A 27746-nucleotide genomic window follows, 5' to 3' on the forward strand; every position below is an offset into this window, starting at 1 on the left:
ACACAGTGATAGGTTTTTGTTGCAAAATATGAAGTAGAATCTGAGATTACCATCTTAGTAGCAACAGAGCAATGGCGGATATTTCCCCGATCGTCCCGTCCGCCCTTAATGTTATTGTAAATATTGTGAATAAATTAGTCGTTCGAGTACTGTTAGAAAGTACACCGGTGTTTTGCTTTCGTCCCGGTCCGTGAATTCCGTCCGCCGTTGATTTTCCGTCCGCTGTTGAAGTTGTCCATTGTGCGATATTTCCAACAGGTTGTGGGTCCCAGGCATGGACGAGAAAATTAAAATCGCCGCGTTCGACGGTACCGGCTTCCACAATTGGAAGTTCCGGATGGAGACCGTACTCGACACGTATGATTTGCTGGATTGTGTGCACCGGGAAATTGATGAAATCGATGATTTGCGAATGATGGCTGACGATACGGCTGATGTGAAAGCATTGAAGAAAAAGCAAATGGTTGTGCGAACTGGTGCTGTGAAAAAGTGCAAGGCGCTAATAATTTCGGCCATCGCTGATAATCAGCTCGAGTTGGTGAAGGATTGCGTGACCCCGAAGCGAATATGGGATACGCTGAGGGCACTTTTTGTGAGAAAACAGCTCCTTACCTTGCGTTACGTTGAGGGGGCGGGTGTTAGTTTGCCGGAACACTTGTTGCAATTCGATAGGCTGATTCGCGAGTTGAAAGAAAGTGGTGCAGCAGTAGAAGACTCGGATGCGATTTGTCACTTGTTGTTGACCCTCCCGTCGTCGTTCGATTCGGTGGTGACCGCGATTGAGACGCTTCCTGGTGGTGTTACGATGGCTTTCGTAAAGAAGCGGTTACTCGATGTAGACTTAAAAAGAAGAAATCTTGTGGAGAATGATGGCGATGGTGACGGCGTTGCCATGGTGAGCAGGCACACCAGGAGGAAGATTACGTGTTTTCGGTGTGGCAAATTCGGGCACAAGCGTGCCGATTGTCGTGTGCGGCTGTTAGCGGATCCCGATCCGAGTGAGCATAGGCAGAGAAGATTTAGAAACAGTGAAGCGAATGTAGCAGATGAAGAAGACCGTTGCTCGGATCGTGCGGATGTTGTGTTTTTCGCGACGAAGGAAGAAGAAGAGCTGGGGAATGCGGAGTGGATCCTGGATTCCGTAGCGACGAACCACATGGCGAAGGATTCCAGTGTATTCAGTGTGATGCGAAGGCTGGAACGACCCGTGGATGTGCTAGTAGCGAACGGCGAAAAGATGAAAGCAGATTATTGTGGTGATGTGGTCCTGTACGCGACAGTAGGAAATAAGAAGAAGAAATGTGAAGTTCGGAATGTGTTGTACCTCCCCGGATTGAACTGTAACATACTGTCAGTGAACCGAGTGACAAGAGCGGGATTGGAGGTTACGTTCGTCGGCGACAGGACACACATAGTGAGAAACGGGACGACGATGGCCGTTGGACAGCACAATGGAAAACAGTATGTGTTGGATGTTTTGTGCAAGTGCGAGAAAGATAAGGAGGTTGCAGCCATGCTGGCCAGTACGAGTGCATCGTAAATGGAGAGCGAGAGTTATAAAGAAGAAAGAAGATGGCTGGCAGCATGACGTAGCGATAAGAAAGCTTTGTTACCTCTAGCGAGCAGAAACGGTCGAGTGAAGAAGAATTGTTTTTAGACGTTTGATGCCGTAAATGTGTATTGGAAGCTGTGGTATATTTTGTAGACGTTGACAAGACTGAAGTTCAGATGATGCAACGAGCTTGTGAGAGACCAAGTTTTCGATTTTTTTTTGTTTGTGTTTGACTGTCATTGACAGATCTGTGATACAGAGACTGTGACTTGCTGTGATAAGTACTCGGGTTGTCGACTTGAGGGGGCGTGTTGAGAGTGTATGAAATGTTGCAATCAGACAACCCTCATATCGAGACGACCACTATGTAATGTAGACACACCGTGAGTGTGTGTTTTCGAATGTTGTTATTGTTATTGTAAATATTGTGAATGAATTAGTCGTTCGAGTACTGTTAGAAAGTACACCGGTGTTTTGCTTTCGTCCCGGTCCGTGAATTCCGTCCGCCGTTGATTTTCCGTCCGCTGTTGAAGTTGTCCATTGTGCGATATTTCCAACAAGTCCAACTATATCTATAAAAGTTGTATCAATATACACGTACAGTAATTGTGATCTATAGATGCTATTTTTGTTTAGGTATATGTTTTGAAGCTTCCCACAACAGTTTTACTATTTTGAGTTCCACGGATGTTCTAGGTTGTCCCAAAACTTCATGAAATGTACATACAGACTTTACAAGAGAAACTAGTGTTCTACGAATGATTACTCTATACGCCACAGACCAATGACCAATTTAACATGTGAATGGAGTATTGTATTGAACTGTATAGATAGTACAGATCTTCCAAGAGCTCCATAGAATATAAGCCTTTGTATCTACAAGCAGGCTTGTCCGTACTGAGAGCATGACAATTCTGCTCTTTGGATCTTTCCATTTCAACTGATGTTGAAATATCCTCAATGTCATTTCGAGCTGTCAAAAAACTGATCTCATTTTTTGAGGAGTTTAAGAAATTTAAATAAACATTTTTTTCTATGTAACAGCGCTTATCTGCGTATAAGTATGTATTTCTGATCCAATTTACAAAGTAGATTCCAATTCGGTAAAAATTAGGTCGCTAAGGGATCCAAGACCAGATTTATATTCTACTATGAATAATTTACCCAGAAAAGCGATTATAACGATCGAATGTAATGCCATAGGGCAATAGGGTGATTTTATTTTGGAATAACTCAATCATCGCCGACAACTTGATTGGAATTGCAGAATAGCAGCTATTAGCAGCCATTTTTGTTTTCAATGTCTCCCAGCGATCCTTAAGAAAGACATAGAAGTAGTCCCGAAGCGAACCTTTGCGAACCTTTTTTGTATGGAACGGTTTGTATGTCGAAAATTTGATTTTTTTTAATGTGGCAACATTTAATAGTTTTACAATCAGCATTTCTACGTCTGATACATCATTCGAAATGTTTATAAGCAAGCTTTTAAATACTACTTTAAAAGTTTAACATTTTTCATTTAAGCCGAAGATATGCTAAGTTGAACAGTTCATTCATTTTACCAAAAATTGCCAATGGTCTCATTCATGGTCTCATTCTGCTGCCAATATCTCGATAAGCATAGCGATTAGCAAACAAATATTCTAGTGTTTACTGGTTAATTGACTCACTTGATCTACTTTCAACTACCGAACTCACCCAGTCAACCAGTGATCGCATAAGATGTTAAAGTGGAGGCGATATACGTACATTTTACATGCGCCTAAATTGAGGCATGTACTCATATGGCCTCCACTTTATCATCTTATGCAACATCTTATACGAATTCTGGTTGTCTGGGCAATTCCTTGTCATAAGTATTCTCTTGCACATCGTAAAAAAAACATTTCCTGATGATGATGATTAACCTGGGCTTGTTAGGGGAATATCTGTAAGTAAAAAGAAAATCGGGTACTGTTCCTTTGAATTCCACTAAGAATTTGCATCCTTTGACAGATACGTATTCAAGATAGAGTCGAGTCAAGTACAAGACACTGAAGACGACCTTACAGTTGAGGTCGAAATACGTATCTGTCAAAGTATGCAAATTCTTAGTGTTCAAAGGATCAGCATTTCCTGATAACAAACACAAAATTCGACTTAATGAACAAATGAAACAATTTGTACTCCAATTGATTACTATACACAAGTTTTGTGTTGATTGGAAGTTTAATCGGGAGTTATGGTATAGTTTTGTTTCTCAGTGAAAATTGTTAGTGACAGAAAAACGAATCAATGAGTGAAAAAATTAAAACGAATTTTGTTTTCATGCCTCAGTTGAGAATTTTAAAAATTCACGATGATTTCAATCATTGAAAATGAAAATTTTAAACTCTGGTCGGTACACTATCAACCGAATGCAGATCAATAATGGTTTGACCTAGAAAAAAAATGTTGGAAGAAGCAAATGCAGCTTGTACAATAAGCAAGTATCATTTGCTTCGTCCAACATTTTTTTCTTTTTTGTAGGGAAAATATGCAATTTGGTGTTTTTATTTCTGTAAGATGAAATTTCAATGTGACTTTGTAATTCAAACCATTTTAATTGCCCATTCACGCTATATTCAAAGCATAATTTTATTCCAAGTTCTTTTAATGAAAAAATATTGCCTGGGATCATTTGTTGGACCTACAATTCCATAATTGAAGCGGTCCAACATAATTCATACCCAGTGAATCAAAATTCAACCATCGCGCAACAATAATGACAATGTCGCAACCTGTATTTGTTGCGACGATCCACCCAATGCGACATTAGTTTGTCCCAACTTTAAAATAATAGGATAAACAACGTACACTACGAGTTTAGAGATTTTCAAGCCTTGCATTGCGATTTTTTGAACAGTAACTTCGAGTCGGTAAACACTGCAACTCTGTTGAAGATATATCATCAAACAGTTTCCGACTTTGGGTTAGTACAGTATGCGGCAGGAAAAAATGCGAAAGTGTTTTTCAACTTCAAACATCGTTTTCGTCCATTTGACGTCAACCAGTCTATGTTTCAACGTTCCACGATCTCTAATAGGATAGTTTTCTGAAAAGTTAATTAAAAATTTTCCCATTTTGGTCACTAATCTTTACAGTGCGGCGTCTGAAGCTGAAGACAATCAGAATTTTCATACCGCAAAAAAGTACACAGGTCGCTGAATTTCATATCTGATAAAACAAATTTTTTAATTTCCTCTACAATATCATCAAATATATGTATTTATTTCATCCAGTATGTGAAACTATATGGCTCTGGATCAGTGTGGTCTGGATGTTCATCGAATTTAAGCTAATTTTTTTTACTGTTATAGTCATTTTGTTTAATGACCATTGGGCGCGCAGTTGATACCCGCTTATTAGGTTTACATTATCACATATTAAACATTAAATATGATCATTTTTATTTTGCAGTGCTAGAATATAGACATTGACTGATACACTGTCATAAAAAAAATAGTCATATATATTCCATATTTAACGTGTGATAATGCCTAGAACTTTTCGCATTTTTTCCTGCCGCACCCTGTAATAATTGATTATTCACGAGTTGAAAAGTACGCAACAAATTCAGCTTTCGTTTTGTCTGCAACAAAAAAAAATCGAGATCATGTCATAATCTGTTACCAGAAGGGAAAGAATAATCGTCGCGCCTTCTTTGTTGCTTGTTTTGTGCCTCTTTTGTCTGACAATTCTCTTCACTGTTCATATCCAAACCTGGATTATATTTGGAATAAATAGCTGTGATCCCGCGCAACAGTCGGAAAGTAGCAGTCATAAGGCGAACTCCTCATTATAAACCTTAAGTTAGACAGTTATAATGGATAAAACACTGAAAATCATGTACATTTTGAAACTATAGAAGTAATACTATGAATGGAAAACTTCTGAGGAGATTCAGTTTTAACACAAGATTCCTTTAGATATTTCACGCCAATAAAACAAATCCTATGAATTTCGTCAGCAAATGTCCTTAAAGTTTTCGAGTCACGATTATTCATATTGTTGTGACTCAAAACATTGGATTGTTGTACAGTCGACTCTCCACATGTCGATGTTCTACATCTCGATATCTCTCCCTATCTCGATGGTTTGGTCGGTCCCTTCATTCTGCATACATTTTACCTTTCTACATGTCGATATCTCCTTATCTCGATATCTCTCTATCTCGATGCGATCTCGTTCGTTTTTGTTCTAGATTTTCTCTCCATATGTAGATATGCCCGTTTTTACAGGTTGCTAGATCTAGTTTCTTAGATGCAAAACATTCTAGGAAGGCGAAGTGACATCTGTTTGTTGACGGTTTTTCCTAGTTACGGACGATTTTCCAATCTAGTGTGCATTACAAATAGGTTCTTCAGTTCGATCTCTCCCTATCTCGATGGTCCCTTGAATATCGAGATGTAGAGAGTCAACTGTATATGTATTGCCGGGGCCCGTGGCGTAGTTGGTCACACGTTCGCTTCATATGCGGATGGTCATGGGTTTGATTCCCAGCCCCGGCACTTGCAATTTTTCGTCAGTTGCTTTTCCCCCGAGAGCAACTGACACTGACCCTCTTCTGAGCCTCATGGCTCAAACGAACCCGGATACCTTGACATCGGCGAACTGCTACTCATAATGGACCCCCAATCGGACTGGAAAGGAACAACGGCCATCCATCATCATCCTTGTGCTCATCATTCTACTAGGTATAAAGTAGAAAAAGTGAAAGCAGCAGAAAGGCAACCAGTTCGATAAAGTAGAATAGAATCTAGGCGCTGTACAAAATGTAAGTGCAGCTGTCAATTGAAATTGCTCACGTAGTGCCCCAGTGGACAATAGAGCTGTAAATTAGGTTAAGTGATTAAGAATAAAAAAAAAAAACTGTATATGTACCAATACTGTTCGTATAGTATCCTTCCCGGATGCGTGTTTGCCGAACCAAAGCGTATGCCAGAATAACTTTTTTTGGCTCTAACCCTCGAGCGATCACGCTGTTGTATTTCCTTCAACATGATTCTTGATGATCTCATATTCCGAGCCTTTATCGGTTTCCCCAAACTTTTCGACTGGGTGGCCACCCTGTAGTTTTTTTTTATCTGTATTAAGGGGGAATTGAGTTTGGATTTTCTAACACATGCTTGCAAAATTTTCTCACATGTGTGAGTTTTCAATTGAATATGTAGAAATACTCGAATTTTCACCACTATCTGATATCGAGTTATTTTAAAATTTGCTTCAACGCTTGCTCAGGACACTTACCTTTTCATTGAGACCAAGAAACACAACATTTTCACAATATTTCACTGCAAAACTGCTATTTTATAAATTGTGCGCTATCTTTTCCAAATTCCCCCCCAACGCACACCAGCTCGCACCATTTCACTAGCACTATCTTACCGGGAACAGTCTCACTTTTTAATTGCCTCTCGAAACGTTATTGCTTCCATAATCGAAGCGTAAAATGTTTCACCGGCTTCAGAAATGGAATAATATTCACTACATCACGAAAAAGTCCGCGGCGATAGCCACACAATCGCGAAAACTGCACAAAATCGTTTTTCACTTTCCAACCGGCGCGGTATTTACTTCCATGTAGTGCACATACATGGTGTGGCTTCCTTGATTTGCTGTTTCTTTTATTCTCCCATTGCCTATGCGTGCATATTTCTTGCGTCATATGCACAGCGGTGATAAACTAGTTGAAGATGGGAAAGAGACAAATGAAATGCACTAACGAACCTGCCTCATCTGCACATCCGCGTGCAGGAGTGTTTGTTTACTCTCTGTAAAGTCAGTAGGCGCTTTCACCAATACTTATAAATTGTGAGTTGAACCTTAACGAGATTTTTAGCCCTAGGCTAGTTCATCTCGGGACCCACGCTTTACTTCCCTTCCGATGGAAGAACTCACATTTTGTGAGTTTGTCGGGAGTGGGATTCGATCCCAGGTCCTCGGCGTGATAGTCAAGTGTTCTAACCATCACACCAGGTCCGCTCCACCCTGTAGTTATTTTAAATGACTAAATTTGTTCTTCTTTAGTTATTTTTTTTTCTGCCGTGCAGTCGCTCCAATCCAACATCAATACACATATTACAGTATAAATTATCACGTTTTAATTTTCTAAAGTACTATGAACAAAGGAATATATGATAACAGAAAATAGAATCAAACATAATAAAAAGAGTAGGTCAGGAAGAAATTGAATCAAAGAAAAGAAAATGATAAGAAATAAAACAATAACACAAAAATAAGAAATAAGTAGGATAGAGTTCACGAAAAATCGTTATGCCAAAAAACTGTTTCAAGAACATTTCTGGAACCAAATAAGAAATATATAAGAAAACTGTTTGTAAGCATTGTATTGCAGGTCAAAGCGTTTCATTTTTTTTAAATAAACGTACACGTAATAATGCAAAACACAGTTTTGCAAACAAGAATATATTCAAAGGAGATTTCTCCGTGCAGTAAATAACCATCATCACCAACGACGACCACGTGCTTACAGGGAGGTATGCTCCAGTCCAGACGATACCTACATAGACCAGCCTCCCCCACCCACCGATGGGGCAGTTGCATGGAGCAGTAACGACCGGGGTACATGTAAACAAATCCTTCGAATCTTGCGAACCACCCGCTTCGGCATTCAGCTGTTGCTTCTCGTTCGGCAAAAACACGTTTGTTTACAATTTATTACGCATGCGTTCCGGATCAATCGGAATAATTCGCCACGGATTCGTGTTTTGCATATTTTCCAGTCTACTTTCAGTGTTCAAGTTTTATGCAGCATCAGAAACTAAATCCAAATTTTGAACCTCAAAATTAATCAGTTTTTTGTGCTGGAAGCACATTTTATAGTGTTCTAAGTAAACTTTATTCTCTAAAAAGGTGAGAAATGGTGAAGTGAAACGGCGAGGATCGCAATTGGCGCTTAAAATCCGAAAATGAAAATTGAACCTGAACGCCCATTGTGAGCCATCTTGGTTTTTCCAATCAAGTTCAATTTTTCCCAATTATCTCCAAGGGTACAGAGTGCAGATTATCTTTCCCAGGTGAAAATCTGGGTGCAAAACTTTTCTTCGCTGTAGGAATTGAATTTGAATCTGGTTATCTGTAGAATAAAAAGATTGTTAGTTTAATTTTTCAAATGAAAAGGGCTGAGACCCTCCAGATTTGACTTTTCCGAGAAGGGCAATCAATCAAATCATGCCAAGGATCAACAATTGGGAGGGGGGTTTGAATTGATTTTACACACTGACTGCATGCATACATGTAGCCTTGAATGTGTGTTGTGCTGCCATCTGGAAAAACGATGAGAGTGATGGAAATTGATGTTTTGGAAATTGCAAGCATGGCCAGGCACAGGGAGTGAACTTGAAAATTGATTAGGAAGTGTAAGAGATTGACTGTTAGTTGGTGTACGAACGAAGTGCCTCGGAATTGAATTAGCAAGCTCGCATGCAGCTGCAGTTTTAGGTTCTGTTATCGTCCTCGAATGACACGCGCACTTTTTTTATCATCTCGAGCATTTTTTTTTCACTATGCGTTTACAGATTGGATAGCCAATAATTTGTTCTGAAAACTTGTGTAGGATAGATAATAGTTCATTGCGATGCCAGTCCGTAACATGGTTATATCAAATCGAAAAGGTATGTTATTGCTATTGGTTTAGGGTTGTCGTTCAGCCCTCGTTTCTTTTGTTTCTGTTTTGTGTTTTCTAGTGTAGAATACTGGTAGGCCCCTGGAGTGAATCGTTTTTATTTCACGTATTTTAGTGTAGCATTGAATAACATGTACATGTTCATATAAAAATTGGTGAGCTTATTTCATATTAATTGCTCTATTTATTCTATACATTCATTTCTTCAAGCATCAATTTCTTGTTTTTTTTTGTCAGTAATATTCTCATGAAGTGACCAAAAAGTCCTACAATTGTACATGGTTGGTTTGTGACTCGCGAGTACAATAGGAATCCGTGTTGTAGGGATTGCAAAGCATATTGGGATTTGCATAATTTGGGGTTTGGATGAAAATCCTTAGCAAATTCAAAGATACTTTATGCTTATAATGTTTGAAGAGAACTACTCATTTTGCTTAAAGAGGTGCTTCCTGACAAAAAAAAAAACATCTACATCTGATTCATTTGGAATGGTGGCATCTTTCGCAAAATGGTCAAGAGCAATGTAGCCATGCACCAATAAGATGGTTGTTTTACTGCTAGGCATAGGGTAAAAATACGAACTGCTGCATGTCATCTCATGGTTAAAAGCAGATTGACATGTCGTGTCCTTGCCAAAGTACTTCAGGAGCACTTGTACAATCAATAAATAAGTTGGTGACCTTGCTGTTAGGTGGTGTGCTAGTTATCTAGTAAAATTTGAACTACTGAATCTTGAACTGTTATATATGTGACGTGTTTGTAAAAGTTCATTAGAATATTGTAGTGAAGGAATCGGTGGTGGAACTAGACGATGAATTGATTCGTTTGTTGATTTCTGACTATTCAAAGTATAAATATCTAACTTTGAATTAGCTAACTGCAATCTTCTACCACACAAATATGCTCCGTCTAGATTAATGTGAGAACCCCTGAACCTATGTTGATATTGAGGTGATTATATGTATGCAAATTACATTTATTTTAAAGCTGAGCTTTTACCTCGGATTTGGCCAATGCTGGTTAGCTTTCGTTGTTTCCCAGTTTCTCAATATAACTCTCGCGCTTAGTATCATACGGGACAATGATCGATTTCTCTAAATCGATTTTCTCTTTGATTAATAATTTGGGCGACAAATCATTTTCGGTTGTTTTTGTTGTTTTAGATGCTAGTCCTAGTCGTCCTTCACTGAAACGCACCGAGAGATCATCAGAATATTGGTCGTATTCCCCGGATTAATCCGAAGAGAAAATCGATGAAGAGAAATCGATCATTGTAGCCTGTATGATCTAAACGCGAGAAATTTTCCTTCTTTTTGCCTAGATCTAAACCAGTTGATCTCATCCTGCGGCCCGCGGGCCGCATGCGGCCCTTCAAGCCTTGATATGCGGCCCGCGGAGTACTTTTCGACGCTCAGAAATTTTTGAACGATTTTTTGGAATAACTCGTTTAGTTTCTTAAGAAATCGAAAAAAAAAGTTTTGCTGATCAATTTTCACAGTGTTAAACACAAATAAAATGTTAAAAATACAAAAAGAACAATCCGTTCCGGTAAGATTCGAACTCACGATTCCGAAATATTCCGGCGTCGTATAGCTAAGCCACAAAACCAGCCACGAAAAAATAGTTCTGGTGCCACGGTGCCACTGTAGCTGAAATAACTCAAACAACTTGAGAAGAAATTCCTGGAGCAACAAAATATATTCTGAAAACTACAAACAAGATTCCAGGATCAATTGCAGCAACGCCTGAGAAAAATCTGAACATTAATCTTGAAGCAACTTTAAAAGATAATTTTTAAGAAACTGTCAGAAATAATTGTAAAGAATCTCAAGCAGAAAAAAACCGGAGCATCTTTAGGATGAATTTCGATAGCAGCATAGGAGCATTCCTGGAGGCACTTTGGGAAATATTTATGAAACATTCTGGTTTATGTTGAAGTTCATAGAAAACTTCAAGATATTTTTAAAAGACTTTAATAAAAATCTTTGACTGCAAGTCCAGAAGAGACTTATGGAAATACTTCACTGAAATTTTCGAGAAACTCCAGGAAAATTTCAAGAGAAGCTTCAGGAAAAATCCGGAAGCTATTCTAGAACAAATACTTGGAAAAGATTCATGAAAAATTTGTGAAGTAACTTCTGAGCAATTCCAAAGGTAAATCCAAGAAAAGTTCTTGGAGGCGTTCCAAGGGAATTCTAGAAATACTAAAAGAAACTCCAGAAAATTATCTGAAATTTAAAAAAAGGCGGTTAAAGAAATTGCTTGAAAATCTTCTGGACCAACTCCAGATGTTCAAAAGAAGATCCAGCATTTTTGGAGCGATTCAGAAAAAATCATATAAAAGTTGCATGAGAAATTTCTGAAGTGGCTTCAAGGTAATCTAGGGGCGACTCCTAAATTGTTTGTTTAAATTTCAATTTGAAACTCAAACATTTTTATAAAGCAAGCTTATGAATCTAAATTATATTTTGTTTTCCTTAAAATACAAAAGAACTTAAAGTTCTGCTAAATATATTGTAGAACCACAGTTATTAGTCAATTTTTGTCACTTCGAATCGAAGAATGAAAACTACATGAAGCATGTTTGACCCTTACACAAGTTCTGAACGGTTTAGATTTTCAGTAAATGTGTTGTAAAATGGTTCTTTTTGTTGTTTTTGTTCATCGATATTCCTTGCAGCCCGCCGGTCGATCCCGAATTGTAAATTTGGCCCGCAGTATCCTTCAGCCTGAGCACCACTGATCTAAACGCATCAAGTAATCTAGCATTAAGTTTACCTAATCTCATTCAGCACATCTTATTTTAACTATGCACTAGAATACAGACTTCAAAGACTTGAATTCACAGCTAATTACTCGACTAAGTGCAATCAATTCAATTTTTAGGAATAAGATCAGATAGTTGTAGGTAGCTAGAGTGGTAAACTTTATTATTTTTCTTTATTACAGAGATTTTTCGCCCGGGGCTAGTTTATGTCGGGACCCACGCTGTACTTCCCTTCCGAAGGAGGAACTCATATTTTGTGACTTTGTCGAAAGTGGGATTCCATCCCAGGTCCTCGGCGTGATAGTCACGAGCTTTAACCATCACACCAGGTTCACTCCACAATCTTTATTTAAGTAACAGGGGTTTCAGGGGCATCACATGGGGTCTCAGAAGTTTTTAGGGGTAATCCAAGGGCTTTCCGGCGCTCCACCGGATTTCAGGAGTTTCAGAGGCGGGGATTTCTGGGGATTTCAGGGGAGTTCCAGGGGCTTCAGGAGGCTCCAGAGGCGTTCTAGCAGATCAGAAGAGTTTCAGAGGCGTTCCCGGGGGTTTCCAATGGGTTTAAACAGATTTCAAGGGCGTTCCCTAGGTATCAGGGCCGTTCCAAAGCGATTTCAGGTAGTAGCAGAGGGGTTCCAGATCGTTTCATGGGATTTCCAAGGCATTCCATTGGGTTTCAGGGACTTTCCAAGAAATGCCGGAGTTTTTAGAGGGTTTCAAAAGTTTTCGAGAGCGTTCCAGGTGGTTTCCAGGACGCTTCAGAGGCGTTCCAGGGGATTTCAAGGGCTTTCAGAGGATTGATTGAGTTACATGGGTTTTCTGGGGATTTCAGAGAGGTTCTAGGGGTATTCTAGAAGACAGGTGGTTCCAGCGACGTTATTTGAAATTTCAGAGGACTTCTATGAAATTTCATGGGATTTCAAGGGCAATTTAAAGGCACTGCGTGGGTATTACTTTGGCATTCAAAAGGTTTCTTATGGCGTTTCACGGGTGTACTTGAGGATTTCAGAGAGTTTCAGTTCCGGGTTGTTTCAAGGGTTACCAAGGGCGATACATGGGAATTCATAGTGTGTCAGGGACGTTTCAGGGATTTCAGAGGGATTCCAGGTGATTTCCAGGGCGTTTCAGAGGTCTTCCAGGCAGTTTCAAGGGATTCATGGGGTTTCTGGGGATTCCAGGAGATTCAAATGCACTCCAAAACCTCCTGAAACCAAATAAAATGTCTTGAAACCAGTGCTGCGGAGTATCAGTCACAGTTAACGTTTTTAAGCCGAAAAGTCGTTGTGTGACAGAATCCGAGAGCACAATTCATGAGCGATCCAACCAAGTACCATTCTGAATCATCCATACACGGCTCGTGCTGACAAGTCATACGTTTTAAGCGATATAAAGTGGGTGCCCCATACCGAAGACTACTTTATTTTTATCTAAATCAAAGGGGACGACATCACTGTAAATTTGCGAAGAGACTCTATGAGGTTCAGGTCCGCATACAACGGCCTGATTGAAAAACTAAAACACAAAGCACTAGCACCAATATGACACCGAACGAATGAACAGAAAACAGAAACAGAAGTGAACAAATGGGCAATAGATATACAGGGGGTGGCCAAAATGTTTGGGATAGGCAACTTTTTTTCTCCCACAAAAATGTTCAACATGCTGTAACTTTTCATAGAGTGCATCAAAAAATCTCAAATTTTGACTGTTTGTCAACCTATTATATGTGCATCATTGGTACAAATTTGGGCTCGATTGAATAATTTTTCGCGAAGTTAGAACCGTTCGGGTAAAACACTATTTTTTAGATAACTCATTTTTGAGCTTTCATATCTCGGACCCCAGTGAACCGAATTGAATGATTTTTTAACGTTTATCAACAATATATTGATACTTAATACAACGTTATAAAATGTAATAGTTCAATTCAATTCAATTCACTTTATTTATGAGATTTTCAGCCGTTGGCTGGTTCATCTCATTATAATAATAAAACTAACAATGTATACTATATGAATTTAAACCTAATTTACATAGTTGAGCTATTTGAAGAAGAAGTCCGAAAATACTCGATGCTGATTTCCATTAGGATTCGTGAGGCCCTGGTCGTGAGATGTTGTCAAATATCGCTGTACAATGCTGCGTCCTTGAGGAAGCGAATCAGTGATACTTCCCTATCCGGATCATTTCTCAGGGCATCGTGGATGGATCCGATGTCGTAATGATTGCGAAGGTCTTCAAATTTTGGACAGACACAAATAACATGTTCAACAGAGTTCCTTAGTCCGCAGAAATCACAGTGCTTATGGAAATTTGAACCACTGGTCATATTGTGAGAAATTCTCGTATGCCCAGTTCGAAGGCGTGAAAGCACCCGTTGGTCCTTCATGTTCTTTGTATCGATCCATTTATCGACGTCTGCTTTAATTTTACGTATGAAGACGTCTCTTCTGCTATGCCACTCTTGTGACCAGGCGTAGCGAACCGTATTATTTATCCATTTTTTCACATCTGCTCCCGGGATTTCCTTGGTGAAGTGTCGTCTTTTGGACCTACCCAGTGAGGCAAATTTGTCTGCCGCCTCGTTTCCGGGAATGCCGCAATGGGCAGGGACCCAAACGAAGGTGGTGCTGTTGCTGTGGTCCAAGATAGCTTGAATGGCTTGAATCCAAGGGTGTCGGGAAGAAGGTGAACTTAGGGCAAGTATAGCACTCGCGGAGTCTGTAAGGATTACGATAGGAGTTTCGGAGGGATGTGAGGTGGCAACAAATAGAGCTACAGCCTCTGCGGAAAAAATAGAGTAGATTTGTGGAAGGCTATGATGAATTTGGACATCTTGTCCGGCAATTCCGATTCCGACAGACTCGTGAGTTTTAGATCCGTCAGAATATCGCTGTGTGTGATATCGGTACTTGGTAGCTAGAAGCTGAGCGACGTGTGTTCGTAGTGCTGCAGAGTTGTCACCGGCCTTGAACTGTCTTTTTATGGAAAAGTCCAAATTTGGGGGAGAAGATCGCCAACTTCTCGCTCCAGTCCAGTGGACCTCAGCAACTGGTGGGAGACTCTGGTTGGCTACCGATCTTAAGAGTCTGTTAGCCTCTTCGAGGATGAAGACCCTTGTGCGGCAATTGCGAGTGTTTTCCAGAAAACCAACAGCTTTTCTACTAACAGCAGCAGCTAACTTGTAAAAGAAGGGAAGAGAACCGACTTCTATGCAGGCTGCATCCGCTGGAGTGGAGGGTAGTAGGCCAGACACTATCCTGATGGCGTTATTGTAGACAGGAGCTAGCGTGTTAGTTAACGTTTCGGAAGATCTACATGTCAGTTCTGTCCCATAAAAAAGTTTGCTCTCTACAATTGCGCTAGAGATTCTGAGCCGAATGTTGCGATTGTTGCTCGCATGCTGTTTTGAGAGAGTCTTAAGCAGGTTCAACCTGGTTCTGCAATCCTTTTTGACTTCCTTACAGTGATCAATGAATGTTAGTCGGCGGTCGATACGAACTCCAAGAATGCGCACAGTTTTTCTAAATGGAATTTCAATACCGTGGATGGTGACCGCTTTGCGCGGTGGGCGGTGATTTGTTAGACAGATGTGTGTTCGGGCGCTTTTTTCAGCTGACAAATGGAAGCCAGCCAAGTCAGCCCATTTGGAAACTGCGGTTACCGCTGCTTGAAGCTTCCTCCTTAGAGCAACAGGATGTTTCCCAACGGCTACAAGGACTACGTCATCTGCATACACAAAGATGTAAATGTCTTTTGGCAACGATTCGAAAATACCATTCATTGCTACCAAAAATAACGTGACAGCAATTACTGATCCTTGTGGGACTCCGGTCTCTTCTTTGGTTATTGCTGAACGATGGTTCCCGATAAGTACTTCAAATGAACGATTGGAGACAAAATTTTTAATGAAGTGGAGTACACTGCCACAAAGACCCCATTCCGCCAGTTTTTGGATGATAGCAGGTGTCCAGGCCCGATTGTATGCCTTTGCGAGGTCTAGTGTAGCAAGTTCTACGTGACTGTTATTTCTCAAGGCATCATCCAGCACTTGGCCTAGAGTGGCGAAATATGTACCCGTTCCATGGCCGGGCCTGAAGGCGTGCTGTCGGTGGTCTAAAAAGTTTCCTTCGTTGAGATACTGTATCAAGCGGCGATTCACCATTCTTTCTAGGACCTTCGAAATACAGCATGTTAGCGATATTGGCCGGAAGCTGTCTGGTTCATTGGCAGGCCCTTTAGATTTTGGTATGGGAATAACCAGACTATGTCTCCATTCAGAAGGAAGAGTATTATTTATCCACTCCTTGTTCAAAAGTTTGAGAAGATAACGTTTACCCATCTCCGGAAGATTTTGCAACATTGCGTAGCCAATATCATCTGGGCCCGAGGATTTACCCTTTCCTTGCTGAAGTGCAAAGTTCAGTTCTGAGAGGGAGAAAGGAATGTTGATTACGTGATTATTGTCTGGTGGGATTTGAATGTTGTTGATCGAAGTGGGTAGCACATTATTGGCTCTGATGAAAGTACGGTCGTATTTATCAATAGCGGAGAGATTTGCAAAATAGTCGGCGAGGACATTCGCTACTGTTTCGGGGTCACGCGTGTAGGTTCCTTGATGCTTGATGACCTGACCCGTAAACCTTCTTTTGCCGTTCAGGGCGTTCACTTTTTTCCATAATTCGGCTGGCGTTTGTTGCTCATTGATGCTGTCCAAAAAGTCAGACCAACTCTGATATTTGGCATCCCTGATAGCTTGCCGACAAGTGTTCCTCGCTTGTCGGTACATGGTTAGAGCATCCTCCTTTTTCGGATGGTCGTGAGGTAGCCGCTTGTACCGTCGTAGAGCTTTCCTTCTAGCTTTAACAATTTTTTTAATTTCTGGCGACCACCACGGAAGAGCCTTACGACCGGGGCTAGAGCTGGTTTTTGGGATGGTCTCTGTGGCAACTTTATGTATTGAATCCATTAGGGAAGAGATGTTGGATGGTTCGGATTTGTCTAGAATGTCATCTATACGGTTTTGGTAAGTCTCCCAGTCTGCTAGCTGGTAGACCCAGCGGGGTCGACGGGATGTTTTCGGTGGCTGGTCGTTAGTAAGGATGGTTATAGGGATGTGGTCGCTACCCAAGGGATCGTTGCCTGAAGCCCAGAAGAATCGGTTTGCGATGGAAGAGCTAATCATGGAAATATCGACAGCAGATTCTCTTCTGCCACTAATGTATGTTATGGATCCGTCGTTGAGAATAACAGAATCTGTTGCTTCGGCTGCTTCTACCAAGATTGTTCCGCGTAAATTTGCGGAAGGACTACCCCAGGCTGGGTGGTGGCCGTTACAGTCTCCGAGGAAGATCCTTGGTTCAGGGATTTGTTTCCAAATTTCTTCAAGCTGCTCGGTCAGATTAACAATATTTCCGCAGGGAAGGTAAAAGGAAATAATGGAAATAGGGAATGGATAATCTATGCGAATTGCAATTACTGGAAGGGAGGTATTCAGTTGTATTTGCTGGAATGGAATGTCGGCTAATATCCCGATGGCCACCGAGTGGTAAATGTTCTGATTGGTTTTCAGCGTCCATTTATACGCACCAGACAACGACTTACCCATTCCCGTTGAATTTGCTCGGTGAACTTCCTGTAAAGCTATCACCGTAGGTCTTATGTCTCTCACTAACATCCCCAGGTCCTCCAAGTTGTTGTAGAACCCGTTTATGTTCCATTGAAGAGCAAAAGCGGTTCCTGTCTTACCGTCTTGTGGGGAAGAGTCACGCATCGACCCTCCAACCGATGACGGCAGATCGGCATTTCGTCCTGCCCTGGCCTTGTATCCCGCGTGGTCCTGAGGGGGAGAGCTCGGCTTCCCTCGCATCGACCCTCTATCCGAAGACGGCAGATCAGCATTTCCACCTGCCCTGGCCTTGTATCCCGCGTAGTCCTGAGGGGGAGAGCTCGGTTTCCCTCGCATCGACCCTCTATCCGAAGACGGCAGATCAGCATTTCCACCTGCCCTGGCCTTGTATCCCGCGTAGTCCTGAGGGGGAGAGCTCGGTTTCCCTCGCATCGACCCTCTATCCAAAGATGACAGATCACCATTTCGTCCTGCCCTGTCCTTGTATCCCGCGTAGTCCTGAGGGGGAGAGCTCGGCTTCCCTCGCATCGACCCTCTATCCGAAGACGGCAGATCAGCATTTCCACCTGCCCTGGCCTTGTATCCCGCGTAGTCCTGAGGGGGAGAGCTCGGTTTCCCTCGCATCGACCCTCTATCCGAAGACGGCAGATCAGCATTTCCACCTGCCCTGGCCTTGTATCCCGCGTAGTCCTGAGGGGGAGAGCTCGGTTTCCCTCGCATCGACCCTCTATCCAAAGATGACAGATCACCATTTCGTCCTGCCCTGTCCTTGTATCCCGCGTAGTCCTGAGGGGGAGAGCTCGGCTTCCCTCGCATCGACCCTCTATCCGAAGACGGCAGATCAGCATTTCCACCTGCCCTGGCCTTGTATCCAGCGTAGTCCTGAGGAGGAGAACTCGGTTTTCCTCGCATCAACCCTCTATCAGTGAACGATGAGTAAGTACTCCGATTTCCCCTGAATTCGTAGCACCAAGTTGGCCAAGAAGAGCTTGCTTGTGGGACGGGAATCCCTCTATTGCGAGCTTGAAATTCGTCATACAAGGATGCGTTATGCCTTGTTTCTACTGGAATTGAAGAAGTCTTTCGATGGGTACAAATCACAGTTGTAGGAAGTTCATCAGAGCTGGTATCGGAAGCACGTTCTAGTTGTATGTGCGCTAATCGACTGTGCTGACTCGAGGTTCTGTCTTGTTCGTGTTGTTGAGGTTGAGTGTGGGAGCAAGTAGTGCTGTTAGTTGTTTTCTTCCCAGCCGTATTGTATTCTAAAGCATTCTCCTTCGAATAAGGTGGATCGAACACAGATTAATTAGATCTAGAATTTCTGTGGGCAGTTTACAGGCTGGGAAAACTGGACTGTTACTTATGCTTTTGGAATTCCGTCGATTATTATTTCGTCATTCGACGAAATATCATAGTCGACTTCAATTACTTCTTGGAATATTTGCATGTTATCGTCACTGTCGGTTTCCGAGTTACGCGAGGTTTCATCATTCTTTTGACGTTTGGTTTTCGGGCTGTCCTGTGTGGGTATCTTCTTCTTGATTCCGGAGTTTGTTGGGGTATTGAGTTCTGCAGTATCTGGATTCGAGTTGGCTGGTTTCTTCTTACAACCGCCATTCGACGTACGCGTCTCTTTCTTATCGAATTTTGGTACGATTTCTGCCTTCGTTTTGGGTGTTGTGGTAGGGGAAGCTGTGTTGACTATTCCTGGGGTGTAGACCTTGCGGAGTGTAGCGATTTCTTTATTTTTCTTTGTTAAGTCCTGCTCCAGATCTTTGACCTTACGGAGAAGGTCTTGGATTGTTCCATATTCCTTCACTGTAGATAACCTTTCTTGTGGTTCTAGACGTAGGAGTGATTCAAGTTGTTCGATCCTGGCGTCGCGTTTTTTTATTTCTAGGTCCCTGGCTTCAATTTGCTGGATTAGAGCGTCAATCTTGCTGTCTTTGCTGGTCATATCCTGCTGGAGTCTGTCTAGCTTTGTGGCCAGATCTTCGATTTTTTTCTCCTGATCTCCTTTTGCGACGGAGGCGTACGTGTTCCCTTTTCTCTGTTCGAATGTCCGCTTGGCCGCTGGATAGGAAATTCCCAAATCAACGCGTAGTCGTTGAATGTCTTCTTCGACTTTGTATTCTGGGCATTTTCTTGAGCTCAGAGAGTGTTGAGAGGATTGGCAGCGACTACAAAATACAGCTTCATTGCATGGGGTCTCACGATCACTGTGGTGATTTCCAGAACAGTTACCACAAACAGGTGTTTGTTGCTGACAGCGTGCCTTTGTGTGCCCGAATTTGTAGCATCCGAAGCACAACATTGGGGAGGGATAATAGGGCCGTGTACGACATCTCAACCAACCCACCTCAATGTGATTCGGTGCCACCGTGCCGCTGATGGTCAAGATGACCGTTGCAGTGTTCACTCTTTCTCTGCCGTCCAAGCGAGTGATTCGGCGAAGGTCGACGACTCCTTGGTCCAGGAGCTCGTCTTTGAGCTCATCATCCGTGTAGCCGACTGTTTCTTGGCAGCTTATAACGACCTTGGTTTTATTGAGCGTGGGGTGCTCAGCAATTTTGATTGCAGTTCCATCCGCTAGCTGATTCATTTGCTTCAATCGTTCCACCAAGCGATTGTTACGCAATTTCAGCACGTAGGTAGTTCCCTTTGCTTCGGGGAAAGCCCCGTCGATGGGAACGCCCAGGTAGGCTTCTACCGATTTCCTAAGTAGGAACGGCGCCTTCGGTAGCGAACCTGTTGCAGCCTCCATCCTTAGTACGACCAGGTTACCACTATTCCCTTCAGGGTCGCCCCACTCAGGGAAAGTGCGGCCCGTGAATTGACCTCCCAGCATGTTTAACGGTCCCGGGCCCCCGCAGGGGCCGGGATTACTTCCCATGTCTTTTCGACTTCCTTTCGTCGCGTGCCAAATTTATTCGCGTTAATTCCCCTCTACTATCGAAAACTCCACCGTCCGTGTTGGCGCTACCGGGCTGTATCTATCTATATAACAGCGCTTCTTTGTTAAGCAGAGGTAGATTTTATTGATGCGGGCACTATAACAATAGGTTCACTGAGTTGTTTATCACTTTGAATGCAGTGTGCAGACTATCGTTCTGCGAGAAATAAAGAAACACGACTGTTCGTCACGAGACCAACTGTCGAACTGAATGTAATAGTTTCTCACGGGTAATTACGTTACACCGGGTTGAAATTTTTACCCATATAGAGGAAAATAAGTCAAATTTACAATACCACACAAAAATTACTAAATGTGTTCTTCCTTTAATCTAAATAGGCTCCAATATATCTAATTAGAGATAACTTGAGAACAGAAGTGGAAAATCTTTGGACATCAACACTAAAATTTATTGACATTGACTTAAAAAAATCACTCTTTTTCGAGAAAAATCCAAAAATTGTCAATCCATGATAACTTTTTTCAACGTTAAAAAAGTATTAATGTTTTAATAGTTTTTGAAGCCTTTGCATATTGTTAGTGTACGTTCAAAATTTCATTCAATTCGGTTCACTGGTTTCCGAGATATGGCAGCTCAAAAATGAGTTGTTTAAAAAATTGTGTTTTACCCGAACGGTTCTAACTTTGCGAAAGATTAATCAATCGAGCCCAAATTTGTACCAATGATGCACATATAACAGGTTGACAAACAGTCAAAATTTGAGATTTTTTAAAGCAGTCTATGAAAAGTTATAGCATGTTGAACATTTTTGTGAGAGAAAAAAAGTTGCCTATCCCAAACATTTTGGCCATCCCCTGTACTTCTGCCCCATAACGTGTTAGGTTTTAATATTATTTTATATAAATTACTAATATAATAAACATTTAAGGAACCACTGACGATGACCGAAAACGAAACGTTCGGTAAATGTTGGATTTTTAACCATTTTTACCGAAAAAAGCCGACGAACAAACCCGCAACATAGTAGTATGTAGATCACTCTCACTATCGTAAATAGTTTCACCCTCATCCGTGCACTAAGGGCATTCAGGTGGCCAAAAATCGAAAATTGACTTTATTCAATTTGAGATTCAGGTTCCGTAGTTGAAAGTAGACCACTTGGACCAGTAAACCCTAGAATATTAGTTTGATAAACCCTATGCTTATCAAGATATTGGCAGCAGAATGAGACCGTTGCCAATTTTAGGTATAATTAATGAAATGTTCAACTTCGCATATCTTCGGCTTAAATGAAATAGGGTGACGATGGGTATTATCGGCAGGTTTGTTCTCTTCGTCATGGGGGGTTTTTGTGGGCCGAATTGTCTGAAATTTGGGCATATAACTCAGCTTGGTTGGGAAGAAATTGAGGCCAACTCTGAGACCTACAGGTTTCAAAAAACCCCTCATGACGAAGAGAACAAAACTGCCGAGAATACGTAAGTTCCCCTATGTCAAACTTTTAAAGTAGTTTCTAAAAGCTTGCTGGAAACATTTGGTCGTCATGGCCGCTTTACTTGGTAGATCAATCATAGTGCAGTCTAAATCTGATCTTCGATCTCTTAGCGAAGCGTGCTTTTACGAATTTGAACCCATTTCGTAAATAGGAACAGAAATCCTTAAACGCCTAAAAGTATGCAATGCCCTTGTAATTTTATGCTGTTTGAAACTGACGTGATGAAACAACCCGTTCAACGTGTTTTTTTTTATATTTTTCAGGCATAAACCCTACTAATAGGAGCAAGGCATTATAAAATTAACGCGAAAATATTTTTCGCCACTTGTTTGTATGGAGCCGCCCCATAGTGCCGTGGAGTGCGCTGCTTAAAGTGTTTCTCGATTTTCATCAGTGTTGTCAGTCTTCTTGATAAAGTGGTCTTTGCCTGAACGCAACCACGGTACTATGGGGCTGCTTCCTCAGGTATCAGAAGGCCGGCTCCAGAAATGAAATGTAGGTAAAGGATCTACATGCGAAACTAGCATCTAAACTAGGGTGGCCCACACTTATATGAAAAACAAAAATTTCGAAAAATGCCGAGTCTTACCTCCTAAATCAGTTGTTTTGGACTCCCAGAAGCTACGTTCAAAATTTCAGCAAAATCGGTTGAGCCTAAAGTGGCGCTCAAAACGCTTGAAGTTTGTATGGGAAAACTTGGTCAAATGTATGTCAAGTTTTCGAATTTTGCCGCAAGGTGGCGCTGTAAGCATTCAATAATCAAACCCTTTGGTATTATTGTAGGTGACTAAATGCCAAAGAACTTTGTCGAAGACCGCGAACTGATCCGACGGCTGTGAAAAAAGTTATACTCTAGGCAAAGTGAGGAAAAATATTGTTATTCGAAACAACAATAAAGTTCATCCTCACTTTACCAAGGGTATAACTTTTTTCACAGGCGTTGTATCACTTTGCGGTCTCGGAATCTGATATTTTCGAAAAAAGTTAATGATGATAACTAGTTTGATAATAATCAACATATTTGGTGATTTTGCCGCCAGTTAGCGCTAGCTATCAGATAAACCTGTGAACTACAATATCTCAGAATCCAAAATGTATAGACAAGATGGTGATCAGTGCATTTGCCAAATAGTGGTGATTTTGCTGCTAGGCAGCGTCAGCAATCGAGTTTTAAAGCTTAACTTCTATGATGAAGGATCAAGAGCAACTAAAAATGTGGCGGTTTTGGCAAGGGCGTTTTTATGGTGCCAGAAGATTACTAGCTACTGATGAATTAGTGATTAACACGACATAAGTCACAGCACCAATACAAGGAGAAACAGAAATTTAATTTGAACACGATACAAATCGCCAACTTTCGGCGAAATCGTCAACTAACTGGTGTATCGCTAGACTGGAACTTAAAAAAAACCTTCGACAAGAAGAATCCGTATTTTTATCTGCGTTTGACCATGAAATATAAAAATTCTAGGTTTAACATGAGGATTGTCTTCCTATCGTCTCCTATAATCAATGATGAATCATTCAATATCGTCTACCGAATTCAGTTGCTCAAGCGTGTTGTGTAGAATGAATTCGTGTAGTAGGAGTCTCGACATGTTCTAAAACAATGCCTATCTACTCTCGATGACCAAAATAATATCAGTGTTTCTCAACTGACTAGTACCTAGTATATTGAATTTTATTGTCACTAATCTATATCGTTTTCTATCTTTTCCCAGCCGAATTTTTCTCGACTATGTGATCTTCTTATAGAGTAGGGAAAGCTAATCAGAATGTTGAACGCCTATTCGGAGTCACAATCTGACGTCGAAAATGAACAAAACGTTATTGGAACCAAACAGAAACCACGCCCAGTGGGCAACCGATGTCCGGAGAAGCGCAGCTCGCTCGTTAGACGCAGTGTCTCGTCTGCCAAGAACCACAGACGACCCAGCGTCAACAGCGTGTACAACGAGGGCCAGTTCAGCGAGTCGTGCAGCATGCGCAAGAATAAGGCAAATAAGGCCGCTGGTTCTGCTTCGTCCTCCAGTGGGACTACGATGGAATCGTCTGGAAGCAGCTGTAGCGATGGTGACACTTCATCGTCCTACGGGGAACCCAATCTTCCGTACCCAGGATTTGCAGAGTATTCGCTCAAGTATCTCAGCCAGGATACGAAACCGAGAATTTGGTGCTTGCAGTTGATAACCAATCCATATCCTTTTCAAAACATAATTGTTTGTAGTCTGCAGTAATTCTTTAATTTTCAGTTGAATCTTTTTGTTATTCAGATTCTGTCTACAAATTCTACAATCATGAATAATTTTCCTTAATTATCTGAAATACATGGTTTGAGCGAGTCTCCATGCTGGTGATCTTGCTGAACTGCGTCACGTTGGGAATGTATCAGCCATGCGTTGATGACGCCTGCGTTACGAATCGTTGTAAAATATTGCAGGTACGTGAACAACTTTCAAATTTACACCAACCAATTGTTGAATCACCAACTCCTCCTCCCCTTCCAGATATTCGACGACATCATATTTGCGTTCTTCTCGCTCGAAATGACAATCAAAATCGTGGCGATGGGCGCCTGGGGCAAGGGAACCTATCTTGCGGATTCGTGGAACCGGCTCGATTTCTTCATCGTGCTGGCCGGAGCTTTGGAGTACTGCCTTCAGGTGGAAAACCTTAACCTTACCGCAATCAGAACCATTCGTGTGCTTAGACCACTGAGGGCAATCAACCGGATACCGAGTAAGTATGGAGTGTTTGACTCAACAGGACATCATAAAAGAAAGCTATTCTAAGGCTTCCAAAGTTACTTGATATGATGATGCAGAATTTAATGCCACAAGCATGCTTACTAGACCAGAGTTTGTGTCTACACTGAAATAAATTTTGTTGTGGAAACTACCGATTCCATAGTAAAATTACTAATCATACCTATGATTCTCAACCGACAACAATTTCCAGTTAATTCCACTAAAACACTGTCGACTTAACTAGCAGTGCAGTTAACATTACCAAAAATAATCTTAATTTAACAAATGAGAATTGTATGTTTAACCATACTGTGTTGTAAAATGCGTGTCCTGGAAAAATTAACAATGTTTTGTTGTTGAGACGACTAGACTATGTTTATAGTTGAATTTACTACAATGCATTGTAATTTCAAGCATATTTCAGTTACCTTAGCAGATTTTGTTGTCGGTTGAGAATCATAGGTACGGTTAGTAATTTTACTATGGAATCGGTAGTTTCCACAACAAAATTTATTTTAGTGTATGCAAATTCTTAGTGAATGGTCTGTGATGAATTTATGATAAGGCTTTTTGAGGGTTTCTACTGCACTTCTATCTGACGATATATTAGATGATTTTTAAAGTATTTTCTTATGCGTATTTAACTTATTTGCCAATTCTACTCTTGATTAGATGAAGTTATGGAATAACTTGAAGTCCTTGTTAAGGCGACTTTTGGATATCTTTGGAGTTTTATTTTGAGAATCGACCTTTTAACTAGATTTTTATTGGATTCCCACTGATATCGCCAAAGTTTTCGTTTGAGAACGTCAGGCGAACAGGAATTTCATTAATATTTGTCAAATCAGGATCCCAAAGAATTCTCAGAATTTTTATTATTTGTACTTATTTTAACCCTCCTAAGATGTTACGCTAGGCGCACCATTATGGCGTAATGCACGTTCAGCGAGCCTGTCTAGATCATATTGACCCCAACATGTTACTAGGATTGAGAACAACTTCTATACGTATTCTTAGCAATCCCTGGAATTACTCGGATAGCTCATAGGGATTTTTAATTATCGTACAAATTGGGCCGAAAGATCCCAGACTTTCATGAAACTTTTGCCACAGGCAGAGCTCATGGATATTATGAATAAAAAAAACTGAGAAAAATTCAGGGTCGCCTATTTTCCCAGAAAACTTTTTCCCTATTTTCCCAGAAAAGATTTTTTTTTGTTTTCCCCTAACACTACTTACTTTGAGAAATCATAACTCAAGAACGAAGCATCGTAGAAACGCAGTTTTTTTGAGAAAATGAAAAAAAAAATTTCTTGGGAATCCAAAAAAAAATGAAGTTGAAAGTTTTCCACAGTTGAGAAAATTCGTAAGGAAAAGTCGGAAAAACTATGCCCGAGTTTTTGGAAAATTTTCAAAAAAATATGTTTGACAAGGTAATTTCTGAAATGCACTTTTTTCTGAATTTTTTGGAATGCACTTTTTTTCGTTTTTAGTTATGGCCAATTTTGTGAAAAAAAATGTTCGAATGTGCTATATAAGCCTTTTCTTTGAAAAATCATTACTCAGGGACAAAGCATCGTAGAAACAAAGTTTTTTGTGAAAATAAAAGCAAATTTTGAGAAAATTCATGAACAAAAGCCGGGAAAACTATGCCCTGAACTCGCGCAAAATTTTCAAAAGAATATTTTTGAGAAGGTTTTTTCATAAGCTGAAATGTTCGGAATGCACTTTTTTTCGATCCTGAGTTATGGCCAATTTTGTGAAAAATGACCATACAATATAGGCTAAAAATATAGAAATGAAAAAATCTCATGCAAAATTCCTAGAGCAAATAATTATCTCTGGAAATATTACGTTTAGAATTCCAAGTCTAATTTATGGTTAAATAACTTGAAACCTTCAATGAAATGAACAAATTTCAGACCAATCTATTGGATACTTTCTTGAAAAATTCTTGGTGGAATGTCGGGATTTTATGATTCCTAATAGAATTGCTTTATTTATAAAATAACCTTGTTGTTTACGATTCGAGCTTAGAATAATTTCGTCCCGCTTCATTGGGTGGTGGTTTGATTGAATTCATAACAGGGTTCGCAGGCACGGGAAAAGTGCTAATTTATGACTTGCTGGTAGCATCTAGGCCGGTAGCTCTTTCTAGGATTCCACAGAAATTCTATCCGGAAATCCAACCAGGAATTGCTTCGCGGTTTCGTCACAAAACACTTCCAGGAGTCCACCCGGCAGTTACTTTTGGGATTCCCATGGTGTTCTTAATAAGCTTCTTTCGAGGGTTTATTAAGGATTCCTTCGGAAGCTCCACCTGAGATTTATGCAGACGTTTCTTCGGAGATTCATAAAGCGGTTCCATCTGAGATTTCTCCAGGAGCTTTGCCAAGATTTCACCAGGAAGTGCACTGGTGATTCCTCCACAGAATCATTCAGGATTTCTAGGATTACTCAAGGAATTCCTTCCGTAGATTCTCCAGAAATTTATTCCATAATTCTTCTAGGGGTTTCTTACATGATTCATCAGAAATTCCGGGATTCTCCTAATAGTTTTTTTTATGTGTTCAGAAGTTTTTGTGTGATTTTAGGAAGGAATTTCTGAAAAAAACTGGTTCCCGCAAGGAGTTATGAAAGGAAAGCAAAAAAAGGCTCAGGCGGAAATTTATTGCAAAGTTATTAAAGGAGTTCCTCAAGAAATGGTAAGCGACCTTCATAAGGAACTCCTAGAGTAATTCCATAAGGAATCCATGAAAACCTCCAGGAGGAATTCCATAAAATACTCCTGGAGGAATTCTCTAATAAACTCCGAGGAGTTAGTAAAATCTGGGAGCATTTTAGAATGAACATCCGAAGGAATTTTAGAAAGATTCGCGAGGATAGAGTTTCCGGAGGAACGCCGGAAGGTGTTTCCGGAGGAATCTCGGAAAGATCCCTAAAGCAATTCCGGAAGAAGTTCTTGGAAGAATCCC

General features: G+C 40.9%; 3 protein-coding genes across 13 annotated transcripts in view; all 3 read left to right on the top strand.

Moving 5' to 3' along the window:
- The first annotated feature begins 594 nt into the window (after positions 1-594).
- LOC134290117 (uncharacterized) lies at positions 595-1540 on the top strand. The gene has a single exon (XM_062857154.1). It carries the CDS (start codon positions 806-808, stop codon positions 1538-1540), a length of 735 nt encoding a protein of 244 aa, XP_062713138.1. The 5' UTR covers positions 595-805.
- Positions 1541-8247: 6707 nt separating this feature from the next.
- LOC134291103 (uncharacterized) lies at positions 8248-24402 on the top strand. Its single transcript, XM_062858411.1, has 2 exons — positions 8248-8446; positions 23746-24402. The coding sequence occupies exon 2, from the start codon at positions 23800-23802 to the stop codon at positions 24259-24261; it is 462 nt and encodes a 153-aa protein (XP_062714395.1). The 5' UTR covers positions 8248-8446; positions 23746-23799; the 3' UTR covers positions 24262-24402.
- The window catches only part of LOC109414162 (voltage-dependent T-type calcium channel subunit alpha-1G), a 75171-nt gene continuing 71683 nt past the window's right edge, over positions 24259-27746 (top strand). For 6 of the 11 annotated variants that reach the window (XM_062858406.1, XM_062858403.1, XM_062858405.1 and 3 more), the window contains exons 1-2: positions 24260-24464; positions 24532-24763. In XM_062858406.1, coding sequence (XP_062714390.1) covers positions 24372-24464; positions 24532-24763 — 325 coding nt within the window. In that variant the 5' untranslated portion in view covers positions 24260-24371. Of the gene's footprint in view, positions 24465-24531; positions 24764-27746 lie in introns of all 11 variants that reach the window. The other 5 variants (XM_062858401.1, XM_062858402.1, XM_062858409.1 and 2 more) reach the window with 1 other exon arrangement.

This window comes from Aedes albopictus, chromosome 3 (assembly GCF_035046485.1).
Source record: "Aedes albopictus strain Foshan chromosome 3, AalbF5, whole genome shotgun sequence".
NCBI classification, from domain to species: Eukaryota; Metazoa; Arthropoda; class Insecta; order Diptera; family Culicidae; genus Aedes; species Aedes albopictus.